At 47.2% G+C, this 26,262-nt stretch overlaps 2 protein-coding genes and 1 pseudogene across 2 annotated transcripts; 1 reads left to right on the top strand and 2 right to left on the bottom strand.

Moving 5' to 3' along the window:
- LOC133906821 (uncharacterized) lies at window positions 1-5,855 on the bottom strand (annotated as a pseudogene).
- Window positions 5,856-6,111: 256 nt separating this feature from the next.
- LOC133908771 (uncharacterized) lies at window positions 6,112-9,049 on the top strand. The gene is made up of 3 exons (XM_062350925.1): window positions 6,112-7,981; window positions 8,068-8,162; window positions 8,707-9,049. Exons 1-3 carry the CDS (start codon window positions 6,253-6,255, stop codon window positions 8,758-8,760), a joined length of 1,878 nt encoding a protein of 625 aa, XP_062206909.1. The 5' UTR covers window positions 6,112-6,252; the 3' UTR covers window positions 8,761-9,049.
- Window positions 9,050-18,753: 9,704 nt separating this feature from the next.
- LOC133908770 (RING-H2 finger protein ATL39-like) lies at window positions 18,754-19,847 on the bottom strand. Its single transcript, XM_062350924.1, has one exon. The coding sequence runs from the start codon at window positions 19,638-19,640 to the stop codon at window positions 18,936-18,938; it is 705 nt and encodes a 234-aa protein (XP_062206908.1). The 5' UTR covers window positions 19,641-19,847; the 3' UTR covers window positions 18,754-18,935.
- Window positions 19,848-26,262: the final 6,415 nt, after the last annotated feature.

Genomic DNA, 26,262 nt, shown 5'->3' with positions numbered 1-26,262 from the left:
CTAATCCTCCTGCATACAAACAAATCACCGAGAGATTCATAGGCTGTGAGCTTTGTTCCCACTTGCTCTTGCACCTTGAGGTCTGACAATAATTTTCTGCAATTTACTCGAATGAAAAGGACCCTGCCTAATATCTTTATATAGGCAGTTGTTAAGGAAGTAAATTTTATAGAACTCTGTCTTATAAAAGATTTTTCTCATGTGATAATATGTGTCCACTCGTTCTCCCTTTCAACATAACTATTGGATCACATGATAAATAACGTGGATGAAATTTCACGAGAGTCTTTCTAAATACGGTCCTATAAAATTTACTTCCAATTAACAGTGGGCGACTAGTTGCCACCAGTGACCGTAGATTCTATCTCGGTATGCATCACGGCAGATCATTGTGTTAGCGCCTCATCGACCCTGCCGCACAATAATATCTTTTTTTCCACAAACTATTACTCATGGAAATTTTTGTTGTACGTGATTGGGACGAGGGTACTTTGGTCATGTTGCATCCCATACTCGCTATTGTGTGTGTGCCATTAAAGTTTATCTGTGCCCCCACACTCCCACTGATCTTTCGATGGCCTTCATGTGTGCAATATTGACCAGTTGCATACACACATTTTCAAATATTTACACACAAATAGCGAGTTCAGATGACATGCAAGAAAGACGACGAATCCTAAATGGCATATACACAAGTGGCCCAATATTCATTTATGAACTTCTAATTAATTAATGTGAAGTTCCCTTTACCTAGTAGAGGAGTGCTAGTTGCCAGCTGGTGGCGATGGAGACCAGATCTGGTTGGCGGTGAACGGATCCACATGGCGCTGAGTGGATCCACGTGATGGAGGCTCGATGAGGTTAGTGGTGATCGGATCCACGCGGTGGGGTTGCTTTTAGTCCGTGGCGGTCAGAATCAGCGATGTACGGGTAGGTGGGCATGGGTCGACGTTGTACTTATGGGATGACACACGCACGCGCGCACATCGCAGCTGGTGGCGTGGTAGGGCTTGGAGGTGGATCTACTCCTGAAACTGCACGTTTGCGCTCTCTCCAGCGGAGTTCCCCACGTGCCACACCGATTGTGTCTACCTCATCGCAAAGGAGCGGAGGAGTGCGGTGGAGGCGGCCATGGGGCTCGACGACCTATGGCTCGGTCCTTGTCGCAGCGCATACCAGCGATGGATGGTTGGTATTCAACGTGGGCATAGGATGTTGGGTGGTGTAGGGGGCTTCGAACAAAAACCTAACTTGGATCTACCGATGCTGGTGGCAACGATGTTCTTAAGTGTTGTTATCCTTCCTTGAAGGCGTCGCTATGAGATCCCTATCTCCCCCCCCCCCAACCCCTAGAGGATCCTCCAGGTGAAAACTTGACCTCTTTCAAGGTCAGGCAATGGCGGCATCTTTGATTCCGCGTCCTCCGTGGAGGCATTGCCTTGGAGCTCCCTGCCTTGCCTTGGTTGGGACTGACGTTAAGATTGGCATTGATGAGGTTCGGGCCTAGGGTGATGACGATACTTCTACTTCCTTGGAGTTGCGCTTTATGCTTCAAGGCAAGCGGTTGACGGATTTTGGGTTGATCATGTTGGTGTAGAGTCAGAGTTGCTACGTCGTTGGGGTGCAATGAAGTTTAGCAACGATGGTGCACAATACACTCTTTCTTGAGGCTATTTCGGTGGTAGATGTGTGCGTGTTAGCAATGATAATGATGCATAAGCTGAGGTCCGTCGTGAGAAATCGTAGCTGTTGTGTCGCTATTGCGATGAGCTTGATAACGATAACTTGTGTCGGGCTCCGTTATCTGTAGGTTGTTAGTGAGTGATAGTGTGCCATGGGTCTTCACTGTGCGTTTATAAGGTTTCATTCATATATACTTAGATGGTTTTTCTTTTTGAATGTTTTGATTTTGTTCCCAGATATGTACTAACCTTTTTTATTCCTTCGAATGAATGAAAAGCGGCTATTCTACTTTTTTGTAAAAAAGACCTAGTAGAGGACAGAGTATGAATATATATAACATACCTTAACACTACACGATATCAATTGTCGCATGGGGATTGCGTGGTATACAGAGATGTTTCTTTGAGTTCATTGTTTTATATGAAAACTAGGAAAGCCTACAATATTGTTACGTTGAGGTCATTGTTCCCTCCTACTATTGCACTATGTTTTCTACAACTTACTTAGAACAAAAGGACCCTATTGGAAAACAAAACATGCAACTTACAATGGGGCGATTGGTAGCTAATTGACATAGGTGCGGCATCTCCATTGGACAATATGTTTAAGCTAGCCATACATCAGAGGTATAATGGGGCACAATGCATGTGCTATACAATAATATATTGGGGCATTTGCGTATATCCCGTTCGGACTTCGCTGTTTTGCTTGCGTGACATGCCAAGCTAGATACTATGTGTATGCTACTGGTCGTGGGGTATACGCAAAGGACATTAGGAGCACGGTGGCACACACGCAAATATTCTAGGAGCACATACACGAAGTAAGTTTAGGTTGACACACAAGCAAAACATCAAGCTTCCAGTGACGCATACACAAATTTCCTTAATATATTTTGCGTAATTATTTATGAGCTTCTAGTAAATTTATCTCTCAAGAAGATTAAAGTTTTGTGAAGCGCATCTTTTGTAGGCGATTTAGTAGATAGACATGAGTCAATGGAGCATGCACACCACTAGATATCAAGTGCCATATGGGGTTGTAGGGCAACAGGGAATGATTACTTGTGTTATAGCAGTGTAATAACTACTTATTGACTATAAGAAAGTAGTATACAAGAATTTAGACAACAAACAAAGTGAGAGATGAAATCAGATATTCTTATACTATTATTCTCCAATGCATACAATGTTCTTTATATATATTGTATGCATTGAGAGAATATATATATACACGAACCAGTCGCGTCAAAGAGCAGTTCGGATCATATCGGCCGTCCATCCGCCATCCAACGCCACACCCTGCCTTTGCTCGTCGCCCTCCCACTTTCTCCTTGGTGAGAATCCGATCACTATCATCAAAGGTCGGGTACATGCACTTGGATTGGATGGACCCTGGCTCGGTCAGGGACGAGCTGTAGAGTAGTGGCATGATCATAGTTGCAAACGTCGTCTTGGTGTCATTGGAGCAAGAGCTCATCCACTTCGATAGCCAATTGCTCCTGCTCATCACTGCACTAGCGCCACTGTTCCTCACAATTCCCGCAGAATAAGAGGCACTAGCACTAGCACCACCTATCAATGCATTCTTGGAGGAAGCTGAAGGCACCGATGTGCAATGAAGGGGGGGGGGAGAGGGGGACAAGGTGGCAAGGTCGTTATAGGGGGGCACTTCGCGGTCTGCATGAACGAGAAGAAGGACGTGGGGTTGAACCTGAGGGAAATCGACAACAAGCCTGATAGAGACAATGTCCTAGTGATCCGAGCCGACGGCCTTGTGCCTTGTGTGAGCATCGACAGCAACCCCACGACGAGAGACAACGACATCGACATGGACGACAAGCACACCCACATGAGAAGCAGTGAGTGGCATGTGGCATCGAGGTCCCAGGGCTTCAGGTGGTTATGGTCTTCACCGTCATGGCAGTTGTTGTTGCCGCGGTGGTGCTCTAACTGGCGGGAGGAGGTGAAGATGCAGAAGGGGTGCCAGGCGTCGTCATGAAGGAGGCGTTAGCTGTTGGGCAAGGCAGAGGAGCTATGGAGGCCGAGCGACATGGCGACGTTCTGCACTACATAGTATGAGTAGGACACTGTCAGAGGGTGAACTCCTCAAGCGGGGATCCGGAGGGACACCCTTGAGATTCGGTCGGGGGATGATTCTGAATCCGTTTTGCGAGTAAAATAAATGGGCGTAAATGCGATGTAGGTGGAGTGGAAGGATCGGATGCAGGAAGTAGTAAATGCTCAGGAGGTTTTTTAGATAGGTTCGGGCCGCACAGAGCGTAACACCCTACTCCTGTGTGTATGCTATAAATGCTTTGAGAATTACTCTCTGAGTGTCTGCTGAGTTACAAGAATATTTGTCTAGTCTAGAGCTTCGTGCTTCTTGTTCTTCGGTGATCTGAGCTTCTGTGCTTCTGGTTGTCTTGAACCTCGGTCGGTCTTGCCCTTAGCTCGTCCCGGGATCCCCTCTTCTCCGGGGAGCCCACCCCGCCTTTATAGTCGCCGGGACGGTAGCGTGCCCAGAAAGGGGTGGCGTGAGTTCCAAGGCGCCATAAATGGAAAGCAACCATCATGGGTCGCTGCGCGAGGTGACGGGGAGGGTTGAAAACGTGCCCCGTCCGGTCTTGTAAGTCATCATGCCATTTTTCAATGGGCGCCGCAGGGAGGGCCCACCGGGCAGCCACCGAGCAGCCCGGCGTGCCCGCCTGGTCAGAGCGAGCCTGACACAGTAGGGCGGTAGGTGGGGCGCCTTGGATTTCGCGATGTTATCCCGAGGAGCACCGGATGTCCCGTGATGGGACCCATGCATTAAATGTCCCCACGCCTCCCTACCAGGGCGTGGCAGGAGCTGACAGAAAGCGTGAGGGAGCAGTTGGAGGTGACAGGCCACGCGCCCTCTTAAATGCAATATCAAGCCTCTCACCAGTTGACACCTCACCACTGGGTCTCTGTGAGGACCACCGGCGAAGGACTTCTCGGGCCCTCAGGGAACCGAGTGCTCGGGGGGCCACTGTTCACAGCCCCGAGCACTCTCTCCCGGATATACCATTTCTTGGTCCTCAGTGAACCGAGTGCTCGGGGGCCGCTGTTCATGACCCCGAGCACTCTCTCCCGGAACTAGCTATTCGGGTCCTCGGGGAACTGAATGCTCGGGGGCCACTGTTCACGGCCCCGAGCACTCTCTCCCGGAACTAACTTTCCTTGGGTCCTCGGGGGATTCGGGTGCTCAGGGGCCACTGTTCGCAGCCCCGAGTACCCTCTTCCCGGTACTTGGCTTTTCATGTCGTCGGGGGATTTGAATGCTCGGGGACCACTGTTCATGGTCCCAAACACTCTCTTCCCGGTACTTAATCTTCTCGGACCTCGGGGAGGTAAACCCCCGAGGGAGGGCGCCACGTGGCACTTTGCTGTCCTGACCTTCGGACTCGGGGACCTCTGGTTCCTGTGTCACTGACAGACACCATGATGCGGATCACCATGGCGAGCAAGTAAAGGAATCGTAGGTAGAACGAGAGGAGATGTATGGGGCTATCGGGGGAGCAAACGCAGAGCGGGGTGACAGTGGGTTAGAAGCAGTTGGCCATTCAGCCATGGCTAGAGTAGGGTGGCACGGGAGGTGGAGTGGCGACATGTCGAAAATGACACGAGCTTGGGATTTCTATAGGTCCAGAGCTTAGGGGGGGAGGTTGAGGTGGTCCCCTCACTAGAGACAAGGTCAATGGTTGTGGTCAAAGGTGGGGGCGGCATGGTGAGGTGAATTGGGGAGAGAAAGTGGGAGGGTGACGAGAAAAGAAAAGGCATGAAGTTGGATAGCAGATGGACGACTCATATGATTCAAACTGCTCTTTGACATTGTTGGAGCAATATCAAAGGATTTGATTTCATATCCTATGGTATCAATACACTAGAGGATTGAATAAACAAAAATGTTATAAGAATTTATGCTAGGCGAGTTACCATATTTATAACAACCTGCAATTATTTCTACCTTGGTGTGAATGTGCAGTAAATTATCACTTGCATCGCAGGTGCCCAGTGCCTACCACTAGTGTACGCATAGCGTGTATAAGATAGCTTTGCGTGGGCCCAGTCAACTTCTGTTCCGTCTCTCCGGCTTCCAGGTTCGTGCTTCTTCTTGAGGGTGTCAGAAGCCTTTTTCCAGAGCGCCATGACCCAATGCCCCTCACATACACTCAACGACAGCTGGGCACCACTGCCTTTGACCCCACATGTCAGTCAATCGTCTAGCCCAAGAATATGTACATCTCGTTCCCCAACTGAAGAGACGTACGCCGCGTTACACTACTATACCCCACTGACAAGTGGGCCAGAAACTCCTCTGGACCCACCTTTCAGTCAGGCCCGAGCGCAGCAGCCGGGAAGCGGAGTGGCGCCCCAACCCACTTCCATCTCTTGTTCAAATCAATCGCGGAAAATCAACTACTCCCTTGCGTCTCTCTCTCTCACTCTTCCCTTCCTCCTTACGGAAAAACCCCAACTCCGGCGGCACAAACCCCGCCCCCTCACCCAACCCCAGCCACAAACCCTAGCGCGAGGAACCACATCCATGCGGTTCGGCACGCGCAAGCGAGGCGGAGGCGGAGACCACAGCGTCGCGGCGGCTCTCGGCACCGTGGGGCTCGGGAACTTCGCGGCGCTCGCCCTCCGCGACCCGCCCGACGGGCTCGAAGTCGCCGCCGCCTACGACGACGCCTCGGGCTGCATTACAGTCTCTGTCGGTGGCGCAGCCGTTTCCGCCTCCCCCGCGGACCTCGCGGGCGCCCTCGCGTTGCCGCGGGGCCCGGTTGGCCTCGCCACGGGGGCGGACCCGGCCCTCTTCTCCTCGGCGGAGGCGATCGCCGCTGTGAGGGGGTTCGTCCGCGATCGCGTGCTTCTGGGAGGTGGAGAGGACGGCGGGGCTGCGTTTGGGGAGGTTGCTGCCGCGTTGCGGTTGGTGGAAGAGGGGAAGGCGTACGAGGTGGACTGGGTCGGGTTGGTGTGGGCTGTGCTGAAGGCCGGGACGCTTCAGCCAAGGCGGTACGCGCCGTACCTTCTCCGTCTGATGGAGTACCAAAGGCCGGAGCTTTTCGCGGAGGTTGATGGGAGGTTTCCAGTTGGTAAGAGATGCAAAGGTCAGATGTTGCAGCAATGCCAGTGGACGGGCGAGAACCTGGTGATTTGTGGGGACCATGAGGTGGAGGAGGAGGAAGGGGAGGAAGAGACCTCCTTGGTTTATGGGGTAAGCCAGAACATTGGGGACTTGGAGGAGATGCCAATATTCGGAGAGGGCAAGGAAGTTACTGCTGCTGTCCCTGTGGATTGCAAGAGAGCATTTGTGGAGGGAGAAGGGATTCATGGACTGAGCCAGGGAAATGCTGAGTCTGGATCGCAGAACTGCTTGCCTTCAGATGCCAAGCTTTTGGGCCATGACATGGAGTGCGATGACGGGGAACGAGTTGCTCGTGGGAATGCCAACAACCAGAGTTGTGCTGATGATTCTTCTTTGGACAGGCACCTCTGCATAATGGATGAGCGATATGACTCCTCAAGCCCTCAGCAGTTGATCTATGGGATCAAGTCACAACCTGGATCCAATCTGCAACGCATAATTGAAATCGAAGATGAAGACGATGACAATGACAATGTGGGTGTTGGCCCTAGCTTTCCTGTCACCAGTAATGTTCCTTTGGGCATCGCAACTTATCTTGCGCAACAGCATAGGGGAATGGAGGGCATTTGTAATGGCCAAACTTTTTCGCCTTTCAATGGCTGCCTACAACAAATCATTGGTCATGTGCTTCGTGTGGATAATGGATACCTGGGTATGCAAACAGCTTGCAGAGACACTCAAGCTGAAGTGCAGCGCATGAAGGAGATGGTGGCCGAAAAAGAGCGCATAATTGCAGCTACTAATTATGATATACTGCAGGAGCTTGGAGTGCGGAACGCTGAAATGTGCCGACTGGAGTTGATGATCCACACCGCTCAACAATACAAAGAGTTACTCAAGAAGCTTTCAGCTAAATTTCAGAAGTACAGGAACATGATGTTGCGTGGGAAAGGTGTCGACCTATATTTGGATGTTCTTGGCATCGCTGGTGAGCAGAATCCCGCTTCGGTGCAACAACTGCATGCCTGTCATCATCATCAGGAGATTAGTAGGATTCAACAAACTTGGGATTCAGAGTCTTTGAAGCTTTTTAGGAAGATAACAGAAGTGGAGACGGGCATAGCAGACCTCAACCATGAAGTGCAAAGACTTAAGGATTCCAGATCAATTCCAGACCTCAACAGTGGCAAGCCTCAACTATGAACTATCAATATCTACAATTTAGGTAAGTGCTAACTTCCACAAATCAACTCATGTATATCCTATCTGTAGGCATGGAAGATGATGGTGAGGGCGAAGCCTCCATGAGCAAGACGGAGGACATACTTTGGGCAGGTGAAGGAGGTCGTGTCAGTAGCACCACAGAGGTGAGTTGAGGTCTTTCTGCCAACGGTTGTTTATGGGGTGAGTTAGGGGTTTACGGCTGGAGTTGACAGGTTCATAGTTGATAATTGGTCCAATTTGATGTGAAATGCTGGAGTTTTGGAGATAATAACTCTGTCTACTAGTTTTCTTAAGCTGTGGCAGAGCGGAGGTGCCTGTTTCAGTAAGTTATCCTCAACATTGCGTCCGTCGGTATTTTTTTTTTAACTTGAATAATCTGTTATGACCCGTTTGCGGCAACTAGGGTTTTTTAAGACAATGGGAGCAATATGGTCAAGTTAAGACAATGGCAATGTGTTCTTGATTTGTTTTGCTAATGCAACATGCATTTTTTATCACTTGGAAATTCGCTACTAAATAACCTGTTCTAATTTTGTTAAAAGAGAAAGCCCTTAGGTTTTACATCCAATATGTGATACTTTTTGCTAGCTAACTACTATGAAGCTTCATTGTGAATTTTCCTTTCCTTTTCTTTTCTTTTCTTTTTGCACTTTGGCATAGCATAATATCACATGACATTGTGGGCAGGGAGGAAAGCAGCTTGGTGAATTAACGGCAAACCCTGATCAGAGGAATGAATGAAGCTGAGGAGAGCATGAATGTCAATGGAGTTCAGGGAAGGTGGTATGAAGATGAAGCATATCGACGGGATGGAGCCTCACAGGGCACAAGTTAGGCAGAAGAATGTTACGCTGGTTGCAGTTTGGTTGAATGGCCAGTCGTGTTGAACTTAGTGTCATGCAATTGTGCTGATCTGAGTGTACTAGTATTTTGTCTTGTGCACCTTAGATGGTGGTGTTTAAGGTTGTCCCTAACCAACTACTTTGTTAGAATGGTTTAACCAGTGGAATGGATGGTGTTATGGTTTGGACATGAATGAGAAGCTTCCGCAACATGTTATTTACATTACTAGTTTTGTTGAGTATTGAGAAACAACGTGTCGTGACGTTGCCATCTACGGTGGTGGATCCTACTTTACCATCTGAGTGAAAACTGAAATGCGTTGTCTTGTACTACTCAAGGAAGTAGATTGGTTTAGTTCAGGCAATCTTGTGTGCTGGGATTGGGGGTTGAAGTCAGTTCTGGTTCAGGCTTTCGGACATGTTAGCTGCTTTCGTTTACTCTATAATGTGAGAATGAGCGAGAAGTTTGGGAGTGATTCAGATTTTAAAATGTTTCTTGATTATGTTTACATTTGAGGAATTCAGTTCGAAAGTTTATCATGGGCGTGGGGATTTTCTGGTGCAATTGGGCGAAGATTTCATTTTTCCATTTGCAGTTCAGGAGCTGTGTGGAGGTGGGCGAACTCACTGAGAGATGTTGCCAGTTCTGGAATCCTTTGGTCTATATATATATACACACACATGGTGAGGCTATATACACACACATGGTGAGGCTATTATGTGACTATACGCAGTTGCTATTCGCACTGCGCATATCCCCAATTATAATCCGAAATATTGTGAGTTATAACATATTATTCGCACTGCGTACATCCACCAGTTATAACCCGAAACACTATGAATTACAACTTGTTAGGTAGACTAGTTACAACTTCACGTCTAGAAATGCATAATTGCAACACGAGAAACTAATACTGTGAGTTACAACTTGTTATTTCGCACTGCGCACATCCAATAGTTACAACCCGAAATATTGTGAGTTACAACCCGAAACACTGTGAGTTACAACTTGTGGGGTATACGCAGATATGAACTACAGTGAGCATACCTGCAGAATATACCTTAAAAAACATGTAGAACGTCGTCGTTCTGCTTGCACTCGTGTTCCGCTCTCGAATTCTCCGCACACGTGTTTCGCCTCAGCAACAAATCCCCACGTTCCGCTCCTCCCTCCCCGTCCGCAATCCACGCGCACCATAAATCTCTCTCTCCCCTTCTGTCCTTCCTCTCACCAACCGACCTCCACTTTGCCCCTCAATAGCCACAGCCGGGATAACGCCGCCTCGTGTCCGGCCGGCACGCCACCCCACCCCCTTCACCCGTCGAACCGTTGAGCGTCCTGACACCCTTTCTCTCATTGTTGGCTGCGCCCAAAAACTATAAGGCCTCCCGTTCGAGCGGCCAACAGGAGGCACGCTCAGAACTCGATCTCTGGATCCCCGCGCACCGCTGCAGTGCTTGGCAGCCTCACGTCGAGCACCTGGTGGTCGCGAGGCCGAGGTCTGCTCTTCTCCAAGCCGTCGTCGTGCCACCACTGTCCACCTCCCTCTAACGAAAATTTGGTAAGCCCTCGCGCCACGAGCCTTGCCTCAACCTCCTCCTTCTTCCCCCTACTCCAATTTTGAGGCTTCTTGAACTGTAGCACCGCCTCCTCGTTTCCATTTTCTTCCTCGGGGCCGACCACAGTGGGCAGCCCAACCTGAGCATGTCCTGGTCTACCTCGACAGGGAAACAGACTCCCCTCGTCAAGGCGCCCCTCACGTGCCCCCTATCCCAGCCGAAAGCCCCCTTGACGCATGGTATCCACCGCCGGCCCGAAGGACCAACCGCCATGCCATCTCAGCCTGTGCGCGTATCGTCTCCCCAATATTGGTGTCCTTGGCTTCCCTTTCCCCTAGCCCTGCTGCGCCCCCACCCGGCCGCTACCTTCGTCCCTTCTGCCCCGAGCCACGACGCCCCTGTGCATGCTGTCGTGCGTGGAGAAGAAAGCAGCAAGGAAGAAGAAAGAAGAGAAGAAAGAAATGGATAATGCACACTATACGATATCACTTTTCTAGGTTGTTTCACCTGCCTTACATCTCGTCTCACTTGCGTACAATTAGGGAAATACTACTTAACATGTATGCTTAGTTTGGAAGTCTGAAAAAGTTAAAATTTTAAGGATTTCTTGATAATTTGATCATCAAAAGTTATCCTTTTAATGAGGGGTAATGATTTAGGTATTAGCTTAGCATGCCGGAACATAACGGATGGGATCGCCCCGTTCGATTTTTTTTTCTTCATCGGTGTTTGGTTGAGAGTATCAGTGGATGGGGTGGCCAGCCGGATGGAATATTCGGTGAAGATCCTGGATGGCTCGGTCTGGCCAAATTGATTGGACGGAGTTATCTAGGTACGCACTCGTTCAGTACATGATTGCGTTTTGATTTTCTATTTAACTCATGATTTTATTTAAAAGTGTAGTTTAAAATTTTTAGATGTTTTTATGAGTAAACTAGAGTTTACTAGCAACCTGTTTTAATTAGTTTGATAAAAATATAAGACAATATTTAACTAAAATTCTTTTAAAAAATATTCTTTTGTAACTTTAGCAATTTTTAATACTAAAATAAATTTAAAAATCTCAAAAATTTCACTAATATAAATATGAATGGATCATCCTATCCACTCTAATCGCACCAACCAAACAGAAAACTGACTCATCCTATCTATTTTCATCCCATCAAACAAACAGAAAATTAGCTCATCATATCCATTTTAACCAAATAGAAAACTGATCATCCCATCTAGAAAAATATGGATGATCATATCTCGTCCTCTAACCAAACGCACCCTTACTGGATGCTGAATGTACACCTGTAAGGTCAATAGGTGCTGAGATATTTTGCATGTCTACCTGAGCCAATTGCCAAAAAAGAGTCTAATCCTAGGGCTGGCAATGGGACCTATGGGTTCGGATACCCATGGGTTTCAAACCCAACGGATCTGGATTTGGGTCATAATTTTCGACCATAGGTTTGATGGGTCGAATACCCAAATTAAATCGGATCGGGTTTGAGTTTTGAATTTCGTTCGTGTGTGCCTATAGATCGCCCGATAGATGTAGCTCAGCCCAACATTGGAACCTTGCAGCCCATATCACCATGTGTCCATATCACAGGCACTCACACACCGACATATAAAAAAAAGGCATTCACGCACCCCGTCCTCAGCGACCCTGCCCTATTGGTCGCCGCCCCGCCCCGGCCTGCCCCCTCCTCAGCGCCGCTCTGCCCCAGCCTACCCTACCCCAATGTGACATGCCTCGCCCAGCCACACCACCACACCGGCCCTCTGTGGCCACCCTGCCCTAGCCTACCCCCTCCCTAGCACTGCCCCACCCCAGTCCACCCCCTCCCCGAAGCCTCCTCGCCTCGTCCGACCACGCCATTCCACTACTATCGCTCTGTCGTAGCCCCACCCCGGCATGTCCCCTCCCCAGCACCACCCCGCCTCGGCCTACCCCCTCCCGGCGTCGCTCCACCCCATTTCGTTGTCGTCGCTCTGTCGCTACCCTGCCCCGACCTATCCCCTCGATGCCGCTCCGCCCTGACCTGCCCCCACCTCGGTGTAGCCCCACCGCCACCCCGCCTAACGGGCGTCCGATGGGTTTGGGTTTTAATTTTAGCCCATTTAGGTATTCGGTTTCGGGTTGAATTATAGCTAGCGAGTTTAGATAATTATGGTTTTGCTTGATCCAAACCTGACACGACATATTGCCAGTCCTATCAGTCCGGAGGTGTTGGATGTAGCTCCTGTCCAGCTGCAGAAGCGTTTGGAATTGATGAATGCCTTCCATCTTCCATGAAGCTATACAGTGAATCAGATGGATCCAACAACGTGGACCTGAATGGCGTGAGAGTGTGACCCCAGTCATCGGCGGTTGGCATCACTGCTCCCTGGTTGCCTGGTGGCGCGGGAGCAGCGGCACGGCACTGGAGACGAAATTCCTAGCTGACGCGCATGCGTTTCTTTCTGTCGCAGCGAGACACAGAAGTGAGACGAGACACAGCCGTGGCGGCTGGGCAGGCGGTGGCCAGCCGCCGGCGATTTCGTTGGCTGTGCGCAGTGGGGAGGGCGATGATCGCGCTCGAGATCGTGCGAGGCGGTTTTGTGAAACCAACGCATTCGGATTCGAGTGTTGCAAGCAGATTCCGTCTGATGCGGTTCTCCTTCCCGCTTTTGCCAGGCCGGCTCGCTGACGTGTCCGAGGAAGAGGGGCCGAGGTGGAGCTGCGGGTGGGCCCGAAATGTCAGCTGCCCCGAACCCAGTTACGTGTGGTTTTGTGGTGCCACCAGCATGGTTCCGTCAGTTTCCGGCTTATCTACTAGCCTATTACTCCTCGGCTAACTGCTAAGATCCATTGCTGTCAATCTGCAAAGTTGAGACAACTCAACATGTTGAGCGTTCCACACACTTGACAGGACAGCCCCGGTGATCAACAGCTTAGCACTGAGTAGTTCAATCTATCTACGGACGAACAACTAGATGTTAGAAAACAGCTACTTCAGCTGCAATTAAATGAGGCATGTGTTTCGGTTATATTTTGCCTTAAAATATCTTCAGAAATCAAATTGAAATATACCTTAATTTATTTGTGATGAGTGATTGATATTAATATTGATTTGGTTTGATGGTTTTCGTTTTTGCATGAGCTTTGATGTGTTGATTCAATGAACCCGGAACTTCCGGTTGAACATTCGGTGTTCAGAGTTTTTGTCTCATCGGAACGTTCGGTGTTAAGTTTCGGCTACCGAACCCGAAACTTCCAGCCCGAACCTAGAACTTCTAAATTGGCAAGAGAATCAAAATCGAGAGCCCCTGTCTATCTAGAAGGTAATCCGGAACATCCGGATTGTCACGATGTCCTGAACAAATAAGGGTCTTTGGAAGTTAATCTGTAACTTCCTATAAATAGTATTTTTAGCATTGAATCCCTACTACTCGTTGGATCTTTTGGTGTTCACAAACGATTTTGGGATGTGCTTTTAACCGATGATTTTGATTTGGACTAACTGTAAATGGAGTTAGAGATATGTATTTGCTTGTCTCATGATATGTAGGTGATGGAAGCAACTTAGCAGTCGACGATGAAATGATCGAGGCTAAACAAGGTGTTTGGTGTCGGACAATCAAGTAGGCTGGGTGGAGTCAAGAGTGATCTTAGTTATGTACGTGGAGGTCAAGTAAAGCACAAAAGATGAATGAAGATGACGTGTTGATAAAGTTAAGTAAAAGGGATGCCGATGCAAGATACAAAGTGACCCAAGGGATCGAATGTGGGAGAGACTTGCCGACGATCAAGATTACAAGATAGAGTACATGCGTCGATATCAGAACGCTTGATTAAGGTGTGAGCAAGTGGTGGCGAGTCACGCTTTGGGAAACATGCAAGAGGTTTCGCGGTTTGGCCTAAAAAACATGGGAAGACTGAAGGTGTATGTGGCATCATTGTGAACCCTGCGTTGAGGCGAAGATAAGTCATTAAGAAGTCATGGTCGTTCAATGAACAGAGCAAAAAATAGACCAAAATACTCGGTGGTAGGTAGAAGGCCATTAGAAAGGAGAGATATTTTGGAAACAATGAAACTTAGCATCCAAAAAAGCTCTTAAGACCTATAAATAGAGGGGGTAGGGCTGCTAGGAGAAGGTGAGCCAACCATTTGAGAGACTTGTGCTAGAGTTTTAGAGGAGAGGGTGGAGATTGCTTATCCTATGTGTAAGTGATTTTATAAGATAAAATACTTTGTAATCGGCCGAAAATAGGGTTGACTTCTACAAGCGATAAAATTTATGTTTCCTCTTGTGATCGCGTTCACCTCATTCTAGTTTCTCTTTATTGGTTCCTTTGCGAATTTGTAAGTTTTTCGATTTTCAGTTGTGATTTTCGTTTTTGTTGTTGAGCTAAAATTTTTCACTAGTTGGAGTCGTTCTTCCCGTTGCTTGCAAAGGCGACGAGTCACGCTTTGAGAAACGTGTAAGATGTTTCGCGGTTTGGTCTCAAAACCGTAGGAAGACTGGAGGTGTACGTGCCATCATCGTGAAACTTGCGTTGAGGCGAAGCTAAGTCATGAAGAAGTCACGATCGTTCGATGAATGGAGCGAGAAATAAACCAAAATACCCTGGTGATAGGTAGAAAGTCATTGGAAAGAAAGAGTATTTTGGGAACAAAGAAACTTAGCATCTAAGAAAGTTTTCAAAGCTTATAAATAGAGGGGTAGGGCTGTTAGGAGAAGATGAGCTAGCTATTTGAGATATTTATGCTAAGGTTTTAGAGGAGAGAGTGAGAATTGCTTAGCCTATGTGTAGGTGAGAGGTTTTATGAGTAAAATACTTTGTAATCTGCTAAAAATATGGCTGATCTCTGCAAGCAATAAAATTTATGTTTCGTCTTGCGATCATGTTCACCTCTTTCTAGTTTTCCTTTATTGTTTCTCTTGCGAGTTTGCAAGTTTTTCGATTCTCGATTACGATTTTCATTTTCGTTGTTGAGCTAATATTTTCCACCTAGTTAGAGTCATTCTTCACGTTACTAGAGGTATGAAATTTACGTACTAATATGCACAGTTAGTCTTGAATTCTCTTACCTTTAAATTATCTACTTTGATAATTTCTTCACCTGGTATCAATCTTTTTGATCTTTGGACTTTTCTCCCTAAGTTTCAATCTTTGTGTGGAGATTACTCTTGGAATGGTTTGCAATGGAATCTAGTGTCCAATCCCATCCATAAGACCCATGTTTGGTTGGATCCTAAGTTTGGATTTTAGATTTTTGAGCTGCTGTTATTCCTCTGTTCAAAACTTCCGGACTGAAATCGAAACTTCCGGATTAGTTTAAATCTCCATCCCGAGGCTCTTCATTCGGAACTTCCGATAGCTCAAAACTTCCGATAGCTCGAAACTTCAGGGTTAGTCTGTTTCCGCTGCGTTTTTCCGTTTTGTGTCGCGCTTTATTGTAATCCATTTTTATATGAGTTGGATATTAAAATAGGAGACGACCATCAAGTTTTGCAAGAAATTCGTGAGGCATCCATTTAACTCTTTTTGTCACCGTTCTCGGTCTACATGAGCATCTAAGCATTCTTCGGACTTGTATAACTTGATAATTTGCTTCACCATCTGCTGTGTAATTTTCAGGCTACTACATCCTGTCATGTTGCTTGCGTGGCTGTTGGTCCTTGCACTCGATGTATCTCCATACAGAAGTCCAATTTGCACGCTCTGAATCCTACTTTCAGGTGCGTGATAAACATGAGCTCCGGTTTCAGTCATACTGAATTTCTCACTGTTTGAAGTTTATGAAGTTATATTGCTATTTTCAGTCTACTTTTGAGCACTTCAATCCCCCCCCCCCACCCCATTTATGGTCTGAATTTGGTAATTTCAGTTCTTGTGTATCTTTCAATGCAAAAAAAGAAAGTGTTATTCTAAACTCAGGCATGTCTCGAGACGAGGAGTGACGAGTGAGGGTTATCCAGCATCCGATCATCAGTAGATAATGCCACAGGCTACAAAGCCTGAAAGTTCACCTATCGTTTGCTATGCGTCAAGCTTGGAAGTGAAAAAAGGCCTGGTGCGATATCATTGCCGCCAGCCCTGCTAACCTAGTTCATTTTTTTTTATGAAACTCTAACCTAGTTCATAGTAGCACTAATCATGCGGAGATGCTGAACCTTATCCTGCTCTATCCTTAATCCTCAATGGGCGAATCTGTTCCTCCTAATCCAAAGCGCGCAGTGCCCTCGACTGGTCCAAATTGCAGCATCGCCTCTGCTACGAGCATAAACAGCTTTAAGTTCGGCGAGGTTCCATGCTACCCTGACGCCTAAAACTTGTTTACTACCGACCATCACCGGTCATTGAATATGCCGAAGTGGAGCGAACTCGCCATGTTTGTCTTGCTCCGACGAACATGACGTTCTTCTCGATCCGTAGCTAGATCATATTCTAACGAGGCGATCGAGGCCGTATCCCACACGGAACTCGAGCCGAATCTTTTCGCCTCTCCCTTCTATTTTAAGCCAAGCTTCGCCTCTCGCTATCTCGCCCCATCCAACCACCACTCACTCGGTTACTCGGCTACTCGGCCGGGATTCCTTCTCTTTCCCGGCGACCGAACCGGATTTTTCACCCGGTACGGCGACTTTCCAAGTCACCGGCCGCAACTTTCGCGTTGGAGAACGGATCTGCGCCCGCCTTTTGCTCGCCTTTCGCGTCGGACGGGCACTCCCCGCTGCCTGCTTTCTCTCCAGCAGATGCAAAGACTGGACTAAAGAAGTGCGGAGAGAACCGAAGGGTCGGGAGTCCTTTGGGCGATGGCGACACGCGCGTGCAGCACTTCTCCTCGTGCTGAAGCTGGCACAGTGGCAATGGTTTTGGCTGGTGCTCTGCTTGCTAGTGTTGACTCGGGTGTTTCTTCGCTGCACAATGTGTAAGGAGCACTTACTAAGACTGCACTTACTATATGGGAGTGACAGGTCACTGCTTATGGAAATTGACGCATCAGTCAACTTGCACATTCGTATCACCCATGAGCGACGAGTAGAGTGCTTCCATGATACATTATAGTTAACTTATCTGGTATCGTATCCATCCACTGTTCTTTTATTATCTCTGTAAAAATGACAGGAGTGCTTCCAGTGTTTTGTTTTTACGGAGACTTTATATGGGGCGAGTATGGACCATTATATGTGACCATCGTCATCACGTGCAATTTTGCACTTAAAAAAACAGAAACTGTAAAGTCGCGTCGATCATAGGTTAGGGCATCCACAATGCTGCAAATCTGATCTTAAAGCTGACTAGGATCTTGAACCATTTGTTTTGTTAATCAACGTGGATTGAGGCCTTATTTGTTCCAACCAGACATTGTGGATTGTGATTCATAATTTGTAGCTGAAACAAACATATTATCATCACAATTTAACTTATAACAATCTAACCTACAGATTGTAACAATCCAGTAATACAGGTTCCACTAACTTCTACAGATTATATAATTCAGTTTCTTACAATCCACAATCTAAAAGGTATTTTTTTCATAATCTCTAGCTGAAACAAACATGCCTTAAAGTATGTTTTATAGATGAGTTTTATTTTTTTTTGGAATTCTAGGTGAGTTTTATTATATGAATTGTAAGATGCTATTAGGATAGAATCATGCGGAAATGTTGTTCGACTAAATTTAGTTTTCAGGTCTAAAAGAATTAAAATTTTGAGTTTTATGTAAGCATGTAAAAATGTTTTTCATAGGACTACTAATCATGAGTTTGTCTGAAAATATTTTTTTTGACTTTTTGGGATTTTTTTCGAAAATATTTTTATTTAGACTTTAGGTTGTTACACTCAATAAATAGTTTAGTCAAATACTATCTTCCTTCTATTCGAGTGAACGATACCAAAGTGAAACTTGATAGACAGCATCAAGTATTCCAACAAAAATCCAAACCTACCGATCGGTGGAGGGAGAGTTGGGAGGAAGAAAGGCAAGAGAGAGAGTGGAGTTTATTTTCTTTTATGTTCTAGGTCTCATCTTAATCTCGCTGCATATGGAGCCTGCCTTAAGACCCACTTTGAAATTAAAACTAATGCATGTTTATTTAGAAATATTAGTATAACTCGTAGAGGCAAACTCACACATGTTTTAACTTAAAACACTTCGCCTATAAAAAGTTTTGGATAGCTTTATCCACTCCTTTTTTTTACGGACACAAGAGTAAAACGGCAGCTTCATTCATGGCTGCGAAGCATCCATATCTCAGCAGAAGACTTAGGTCATTAGGTGGTGTTTGAAGGAGGGGATACTCCGAATTTTTTAAGATTTTGTACATATTTTTTTTAAAAAAATAGAGATTTATATCCAGATCACTCCTTTTCAAACATGCCCTTACATTCACTAAAAAATTTAAGAGCTCACACACTTTTCTTGGTACTGAATCACTCACGCATGTGCTGGATGTACAAGTGACGTGGAAAATGTCAAAACTGAAAGGTAAAAAGTAAAAAAAAAAAAGAAAAGAAGAAGACAAAGCAGACTAATTATCCACAGCGTGCTGCGGCTGCGGTTGCTGCCGCTCCAAGTCGTACAACTCCCCGGCGTCGGCGTCGGCGCCCTGTGGCCTCCGTGGCGACGGCCTTTCCCTGCTCAGCATCTTCATCAGCGACGCACCGATCCCCCGCGCCGGCGCCGAACTGCCCGCCTCCTCTTTCTCCGCGTCCTGCAGCTTCCCCTGCACCCACCCCGCCGAGCACGGCGGCGGCGGCTCCACCCCGGCGCGGCAGACCGGGCACGACGAGCTGGACGCGAGCCAGAGGTCGACGCAGGGGACGTGGAACACGTGGCCGCAGGCGGGCAGCACCCGCACCGCCTCCCCTTCCTGCATGACGCCGAGGCAGATGGTGCACTCGGTGCAGCCGCCCGCGTCGCCGCCCACCTCCTTCCCGTACGCCGCGGTCGGCAGCACTGCGATGGCCGAGGGATCCAGCCCGCCCTTCGGGGCCGCGGCCGCGGTGGTCGGAAGCACGGCCGCCGCGCTGGCCCCGCGCCGCCGGTTCCGGCGGCGGACGTGGCAGACATAGAGGTGCAGGAAGAGCGCGAGGCCGAGCACGGACACGAACGCGGCGACTGCGGCGGTGACGAACCGCACGTTGTGGCCCAGCCCAGCCGACGGGCTTCGGCCGCTGCCGCCGCCGCCGAACCACGCTGACCCCGGGTCGCTCGCCTTCCCAATCCCCGACATGGCCGCTCCGGCAAATACGCGCGCTGCTGCTGTAGCTCCTCGGCGTGTCGCAGGTAGTGCCAAGTTGTTTGGTTGGTGAGATCAATGGCGCGGTTTGGTGGGTGTGCTAGTTGGTCTTATAAGCTTAAGCAGTGCGCCTGCCCGCCTCTAAGAGCAGGTATATTGGGATGCTCAGAGGAGGTATTTATAAATAAATTGAAATTTTTTTATAAACATATTGGCACGGGTGGTTAGACAGAGTGCAACATGCTTACTAAAGTACCACTATTTATATTAGTATTAATAAAATAGCTAATCATGTTTAAGCATTCGTAGTTTTTGTTTGTATGAAAATTATAATTTTTATGTAGATGTTTAGCACATTTTTTAAGGCACAATAGCTAATTTCGATCCTGAACTTTGCTCAAAGACTCAAATTAGTTCTTAAATTATCAAATCAACCAGTTTAGTTCTCAGAGTATCTATTTTTGATCGAAAATGTCATTCCTCCTACGTGACGCAGCACGCTGGCCAGCTGACTCAACTGTGGGGATCTATGGCTTTGTGAAATGTTCATTAAACTCTTGCTTCATTGGTGACCTGGAATTTTTGTTCCTTAAATTATCTGTTCCGACCGCAACTTGGTGACCTGAATTTGTTTGCAATGGCTGAGCATAAGAGAAAAGCATCGTGTAGTTTCATCAATTCTAAATAAGTGTTTCTCATGTTTTTGTAATATGTACTGTCATGCACCTTCAGTTAAAATATGTGCTTATTTGAACACTAATATTGCTAAAACTATTAGCTAGGAACTGAAATGTGTGCTTGTTTGCTTTACTAAATTCAGATCATATATAGTGAGTTCTAACGAAGCAAAAGTATAATGAATATTTTAAAAAGTCCTAGACCTCCATAACTCAGGGTCTGTTTAGCAGAGCTCTCAGAGCAGCTTCCCGGCTGAAATTAGGGGAGCTCTGTCAAATAGCAGCTTTCAGCTTTTAGCTCCTTGAGTGGAATCCGTGGGAGTGATTATCTAATAAACTAAAAGTTAGAGAGCTGAAAAAAAAATAGCTTCCCCCGATTTACTTCCCACAAAGAATTAATTCCTCCATATATTTTATTTTAGAGAATCACTATAGAATCACTTTCAACCACAGAATCACTTTCTCCAGAGAATCACCCCCGTAGAGAATTTGAATCAGGTAGAGCTCTACCAAACGGGCTCTCAGGGTCTATTTGTTTAGGCTTCTGCTTCTAGCTTTTCTAAAAACTGTGCTTTTGGCTTTTCTGAAAAGTTGCTTTTTAATTTTAGCTATTTGATTTTACAATAATTTTTTGGCTTCTCAGCACACTATTTCTCAGAAAAGCTACTCTCAGCTAGCTTCTCAGCTTCTAGTTCATTTCTTCAGAAGTAAGCTTCTGATTTCTTCAGAAACCACTTTTTAGCAAATCCATTTATTTGAACTTCTGACAAAAGCAGAAGCTAGAATCAGTCTGAAACAAATAGGCTCTCAGTCAACTGGCAAACGTGTTGTGCCACGTAGGAGGAATGATATTTTCAATTTGAAAAATAGATACTTCAGATATTAAACTGTCTGATTTAATAGTTTAAGAACTATTTTGAGCCTCTGAACAAATTTAGAAACGAAATTAGGTATGGTTCTTTTTTAAAACACCAGTTATAAATACCAGCATTGTTCATACCCTAATGATTTAGGACGGATTTGTTTAGTGGTTTGCTTGGTTTCAGACGTGGCCGACCGGGGCCTCGATGCTGCGTGGGCTGTGGCCCTGTGGACAATGGGCAGGTAGCAGAGCCTAGCGGAGACGAGAACTCGATTCGGATGTTTGTCTAGTCATGTAGGGGCAAAGCCGCAGCACGGCCGGTGGTGCGGAAAAAAGGTGCGCGTATTTGAAATTTCGACGTGGCCACTTGCGCCCTTTCCCCTGATGAGACGTGACCTGACGGGATGGCGACGCGGATCGCGCCAAAACACGTCGGCTTGGTGCGGGTTTTTTCGTTTCCTTGGCCTGCTCAGCTTAGCCTCGGAGGCAAGGTCCGTGAGCCGGGCAGCACAGTCGAGTCGCACGTCGGATCGCCCATGGAGGCAGAGAGATTAACCGCGTGACGCTGATATGGTGGTTTCGTCCGACTCTGGCCGCGGAGCAGGCTGCGAAACCAGCCGTGCGCGTCGCGGACAGACAGGGATGGGAGGAGAGTCTGTGCGAACTCCTGGTTGCTTGGTGACAAGCGGCGACACTCGGCAGCTGTTTGGTGGGCTACTCAAACCTCACTGTCGTGCTGGTCGTTGTTCACCATCGAAGATACTGACCGGAGTAACTGCAGTGCAAATCGGGTTCTTAAGGGCCGGCCGCCACTTGTCACTTCTTCTGGACTTCTTGTTCAGCTTTCTCGACCGACAAGGACAATTCCCGTCGTCCTGATCCGTTGTGCGAGTCATGAATTGCTGCTCCTCTCGCAGCCTTATTATCTCACACGTCACAAATAGTACCGTTGAATATCTAACCATATACATATATATATATAAAAGAAGTGTACTATACATATAGATAGAGTGTATCGTGTGCATATTTGTGACGTGTGAGATAATAAGGCTGCGAGAGGAGCAGCAATATCTATACATATAGATAGAGGAGCAGCAATATCTAACCATATTTCTCAAGGCTGCTCTCAGGTGGGAGACCCGGGTTCGATCCCCGGCTCTCACCCCCGGAGACGCTGTGCAGCTCCTGTGCAGCTGTATAGTATGGGTCTCCACTTTGAAAAAAAAAAAAAAAAAAAGATAGAGTGTATCGTGTGCATATTTAATAAGTTATATTACGGAAATAAATTTACGATATCTGATATTTCGAATTCTAGAAGGTGTATACTAAGAATGTATGAATTGCTTATCCAACTCGAGAAAACTAGTAGTCATTACATATTTATCTACTTGAACGATAAGAAGGACTGCCTATCGATTAGAAATAGATAAAAGACGATATATCATCCCTATATAAGATGGAGACCTAGATCCCCTGGGGGTTTTTCGGCTACTCAAGGCAAGCATCAGGATTTTGATATAGAAGGAACTCAGCGACTTTAGCCCTAACTTAGACTAGATCTGATCTGCTCCTTGTAATAGCTTAACCACATTGTTTATACTCGAGTGAATACATATACATAATCATCCACACAGGACGTTAAGTATTACTCTAACCAGATGCCCGAACCTGTATACATCGTGTGTGCCTCGCTTCATGTTCGATCTCTTATTCACGAAGGTAAACCTGTTATTTTCTAGACACATTGTTAGGAACAAAATCCTCGACAGTTGGCACGTCAGATAGGGATCTTCTGCTTTTCAGGATCGACTATATCTCGAGTACACATCGGTATTGGATTCTCTGGCAACGGCTTCTATGAACACTTTGGATTAACAACGATCACCCTCTAATCACCCTTAGCCGGATCAGAGATCACATTTGGAACTATGATATTACGCTGAGATCGTCAAGGTGAACTGATCCGCACTGGTATTATTGAGTCTAAACCATTGGACGCATACCGCAATGTGGGACATCTTGAGTGGGATCTTAAGGAGTCTAATGTTCTCTAGTGCATGGACACCAACAACAACAAGGGTGGTGACGACAACTCCACTGCTAGCCAGAGTAGCCGAACAGATCAATTTGTGTTCATGACTAGAGGAGCTGATATCTCACATGCTGACGGTAGATCCAAACAACATGGTAAACAATGACACAAAAATTCCCAAGGATTTAACAGCGATAGCCGCCTCTCATGGTAACAGTGTTCTAACGATATGCTACCAGAGACATCTACAGGTGGAGCATTACGTGTCCTTGACACAACTCTCCATTGATGGATCGCAGGAGGTCATGTACCTCTTAGGATTCAATGATGACTTTTAGTGGGCACACCTCCACCGCCAACAGCTCAAACATCAAGGGACGAGCTCCCTCAGAATAGCAACTGTGGAGCAATATTGTCTCAATCATAGCCAAGTCTGGACAACGATATTTTCAGCACTCTGGATGCTAATATCCAGGGAGCCCATATGATTCTGAGATCTCTTCCAGAGTTGGATCCAACAAATCCTTTGACTCCTATGGTTAATCAGGTTAGGACTCTACTTGATGTGACTCAGATCCAAACTACTCAAGCGAACAATCTTAGCAACTCTAGGCACCTCAACCAACAAGGCGCCGGCTCGAGAAGCCATAGACTCGAGTATCCTCAAGTCAAGGGATCCCAGGTAGGAAGCTCAAGTGATCTTGCCCAAGCATCACTTTGCATGCCAAACTATAAACTGCCATATCCATAGCGCAGGAATCAAGGAGACTTGAGGAATCACATTCCCTACAATTGGCATGATCTATGTACAATGATAGACAACAACCGTGAGGAACGCCACGAGGACGACTGCCGTCATTACGATCGCAGTTCTCCAGGACGAGATGGTCGATGTGACTCCCCTGCTCAAAGGAACATGCGTAATAGTCCTCCTCCACCTCCTCTTGAACAATTAGATGGAGGTTGCGAAGTTTTCATACACTAGTTTAGGTTGATACGGTGGCCCGAAAAGTTCAAGGTGAGCCCAATCCAGAAGTATGATGGGAAGATAAATCCTAACGAGTGGTTACATATCTATACCACGATTATTTGAGTAATGGGCGGTGATAACAAGGTAATAGCCAATTATCTACTGATCGTGCTCGATAGACCTGCCATGTCCTAGTTGTTAAACCTGCCTCCTAACTCAATCCGATTGTGGGCCGAGTTGAATGCTCAGTTCGTAGTCAACTTTCAAGGCACATTTGAGCGACCAGGAACGAAGAACGATTTCTATCAGCTGAACCAGGGTGAGGATGAATCACTTCGAGATTTGATTTGTCAGTTCATCAACAGGCATAATACAATCGCAAACATCTCTGATGAGTCACTCATCATCACCTTCAAGCGAGGCATCCGGGACATGGATTTGCCTCAGGAAGATGGCTCTTCAGAAGATTCACATAGTCAAAGAGCTCTTCGAGTTGACCGACAAGTGTGCAAAGCGAGTGGAAGCCCATGTACGTACAAAAAATCCTCAATTTGGCAAAGACAAGTTCAAGTCCTCGAAGAACGAGAGAAGAAGAACAAACCCGGTGACAAATACAAGGGTTCAGATACGACCATAACTGCGATCGACAGGACCAAGTCGCGTAACATTGAGGACAACAAAAGTCTGAGTCGAGATGGTAGGAAGTGGTTTCCCGTGCATCGAACCAGCCAACAAGACTTTGACGAATATCATATCATCAAAAAGGTCAATGAAAAGCTCAAACCCGTTGTTACTGAGTGTAACAACAAACAGACCAACCCGAACGTTAATGGTGATATTATTTTCCGGACATCTGGTTGGAGTAAATCCTCGACAAGTACTCTCCAAAGATATTACTGCTCACCTCCCAAAGGTTTACTGTTTCTCATGTCCTCAATTGTCTTCAGGGCAATAAGCGCTTGTTTCAAGCCTTCGGTATGTACCGTACCTAAGGCGTCCGTAGTTAACGAATCTACAACTAGTACCGCGGCCATGCCTCATTGATGCCAACACCTTCCATCCAGAGGTTGCAGAGGAGTTAAAAGCTGCTCTGCTTCGGGCTTCAGAGTCTGAAGAAAACGTGACACCACCAGAGTATCAGCAAGCACTCGGGATAGGAGGTGAGTAGGATCACCACTACCGTTTTCTGGCTGCCCCAGGTATAAACCTGGAAATAACTACGCCTTGACTAGGCCTTCAGCTCAAACTCGCTACTTAGTATTGGGCCACATCTGGAGCTGCCGGAAACTGGGCCAGCCATGCATGTGGCGCTGGTGCTGTGTCGCGGCAAATCTGACCGGCCACGGCGCCAACTGCCAACGCCACTTCACTTCGCTTTGCCACACGCAGCATCGCACGATCGGAGACAGGCCATCTTCTGGTGCCTCACTTGTCACTGCCTTTGGCACGAGCATCCGTCCACATCAACGTGCGTGGCGATGCTAGCTATAGGGGGTTATTCGCAGAGCGGAATATGCATATGCCTTCTCCCGCGCGCTGACAAGCAGCCTGCCGAATCGCCAAAAGCGCGAGACGCCGATCTCCAGTCCGGTCACCGCTGTTGCTGTGATGCCGACGACAGTGGCGGAGCTTGACATAAAATTAGCAGGGGCCAACACTAAATCATGGATGAATAAGCAAGGTAGAGGGGGCCATTTTGAAGCTTAATCAGCAAAATTATGTAACTACTACCACGTTTACCATGTAGTTGCCCAAATTTAGGGAGGCCATGGCCCACCTTAGCCCCAATGAAGCTCCGCCTTTGCCGACGCGTACATCGATCGGTCTATCGATGAATCGGATGCAAAGCGGATTATTCCTTGGAGGGTTGAAACGGAACTTGAGCGGGACTCATCGATTGTCTCACAACCGGTCGACCGATAGAGAGCGCCCCGGTCTGTGCTCGTGAAAAGCCGGGAAGACGTCGACCTGTTCGGCATGGGCGCGCGTACGGCAGTGGCACCGGTGAGCGCTACGTGGAGGGGCAAAGCAATTGGCCTGATGCGCGCGGACGAGATGCCATTGCCATCGAAGAG

The sequence above is a fragment of the Phragmites australis genome, chromosome 2 (genome assembly GCF_958298935.1).
Source record: "Phragmites australis chromosome 2, lpPhrAust1.1, whole genome shotgun sequence".
Taxonomy (NCBI): Eukaryota; Viridiplantae; Streptophyta; class Magnoliopsida; order Poales; family Poaceae; genus Phragmites; species Phragmites australis.
This window is presented reverse-complemented; position numbering and strand designations above follow the sequence as displayed.

What these genes read in the sequence shown, in the direction of transcription:
- LOC133908771 (XM_062350925.1), top strand. Translation starts at nt 6,253, where the DNA reads ATGCGGTTCGGCACGCGCAAGCGAGGCGGAGGCGGAGACCACAGCGTC. An exon ending in AATTCCAGACCTCAACAGTG is followed by an intron (nt 7,982 to 8,067) that starts GCAAGCCTCAAC and finishes TCCTATCTGTAG; the next exon opens with GCATGGAAGATGATGGTGAG. An exon ending in GTGTCAGTAGCACCACAGAG is followed by an intron (nt 8,163 to 8,706) that starts GTGAGTTGAGGT and finishes CATTGTGGGCAG; the next exon opens with GGAGGAAAGCAGCTTGGTGA.
- LOC133908770 (XM_062350924.1), bottom strand. Translation starts at nt 19,640, where the DNA reads ATGTCGGGGATTGGGAAGGCGAGCGACCCGGGGTCAGCGTGGTTCGGC.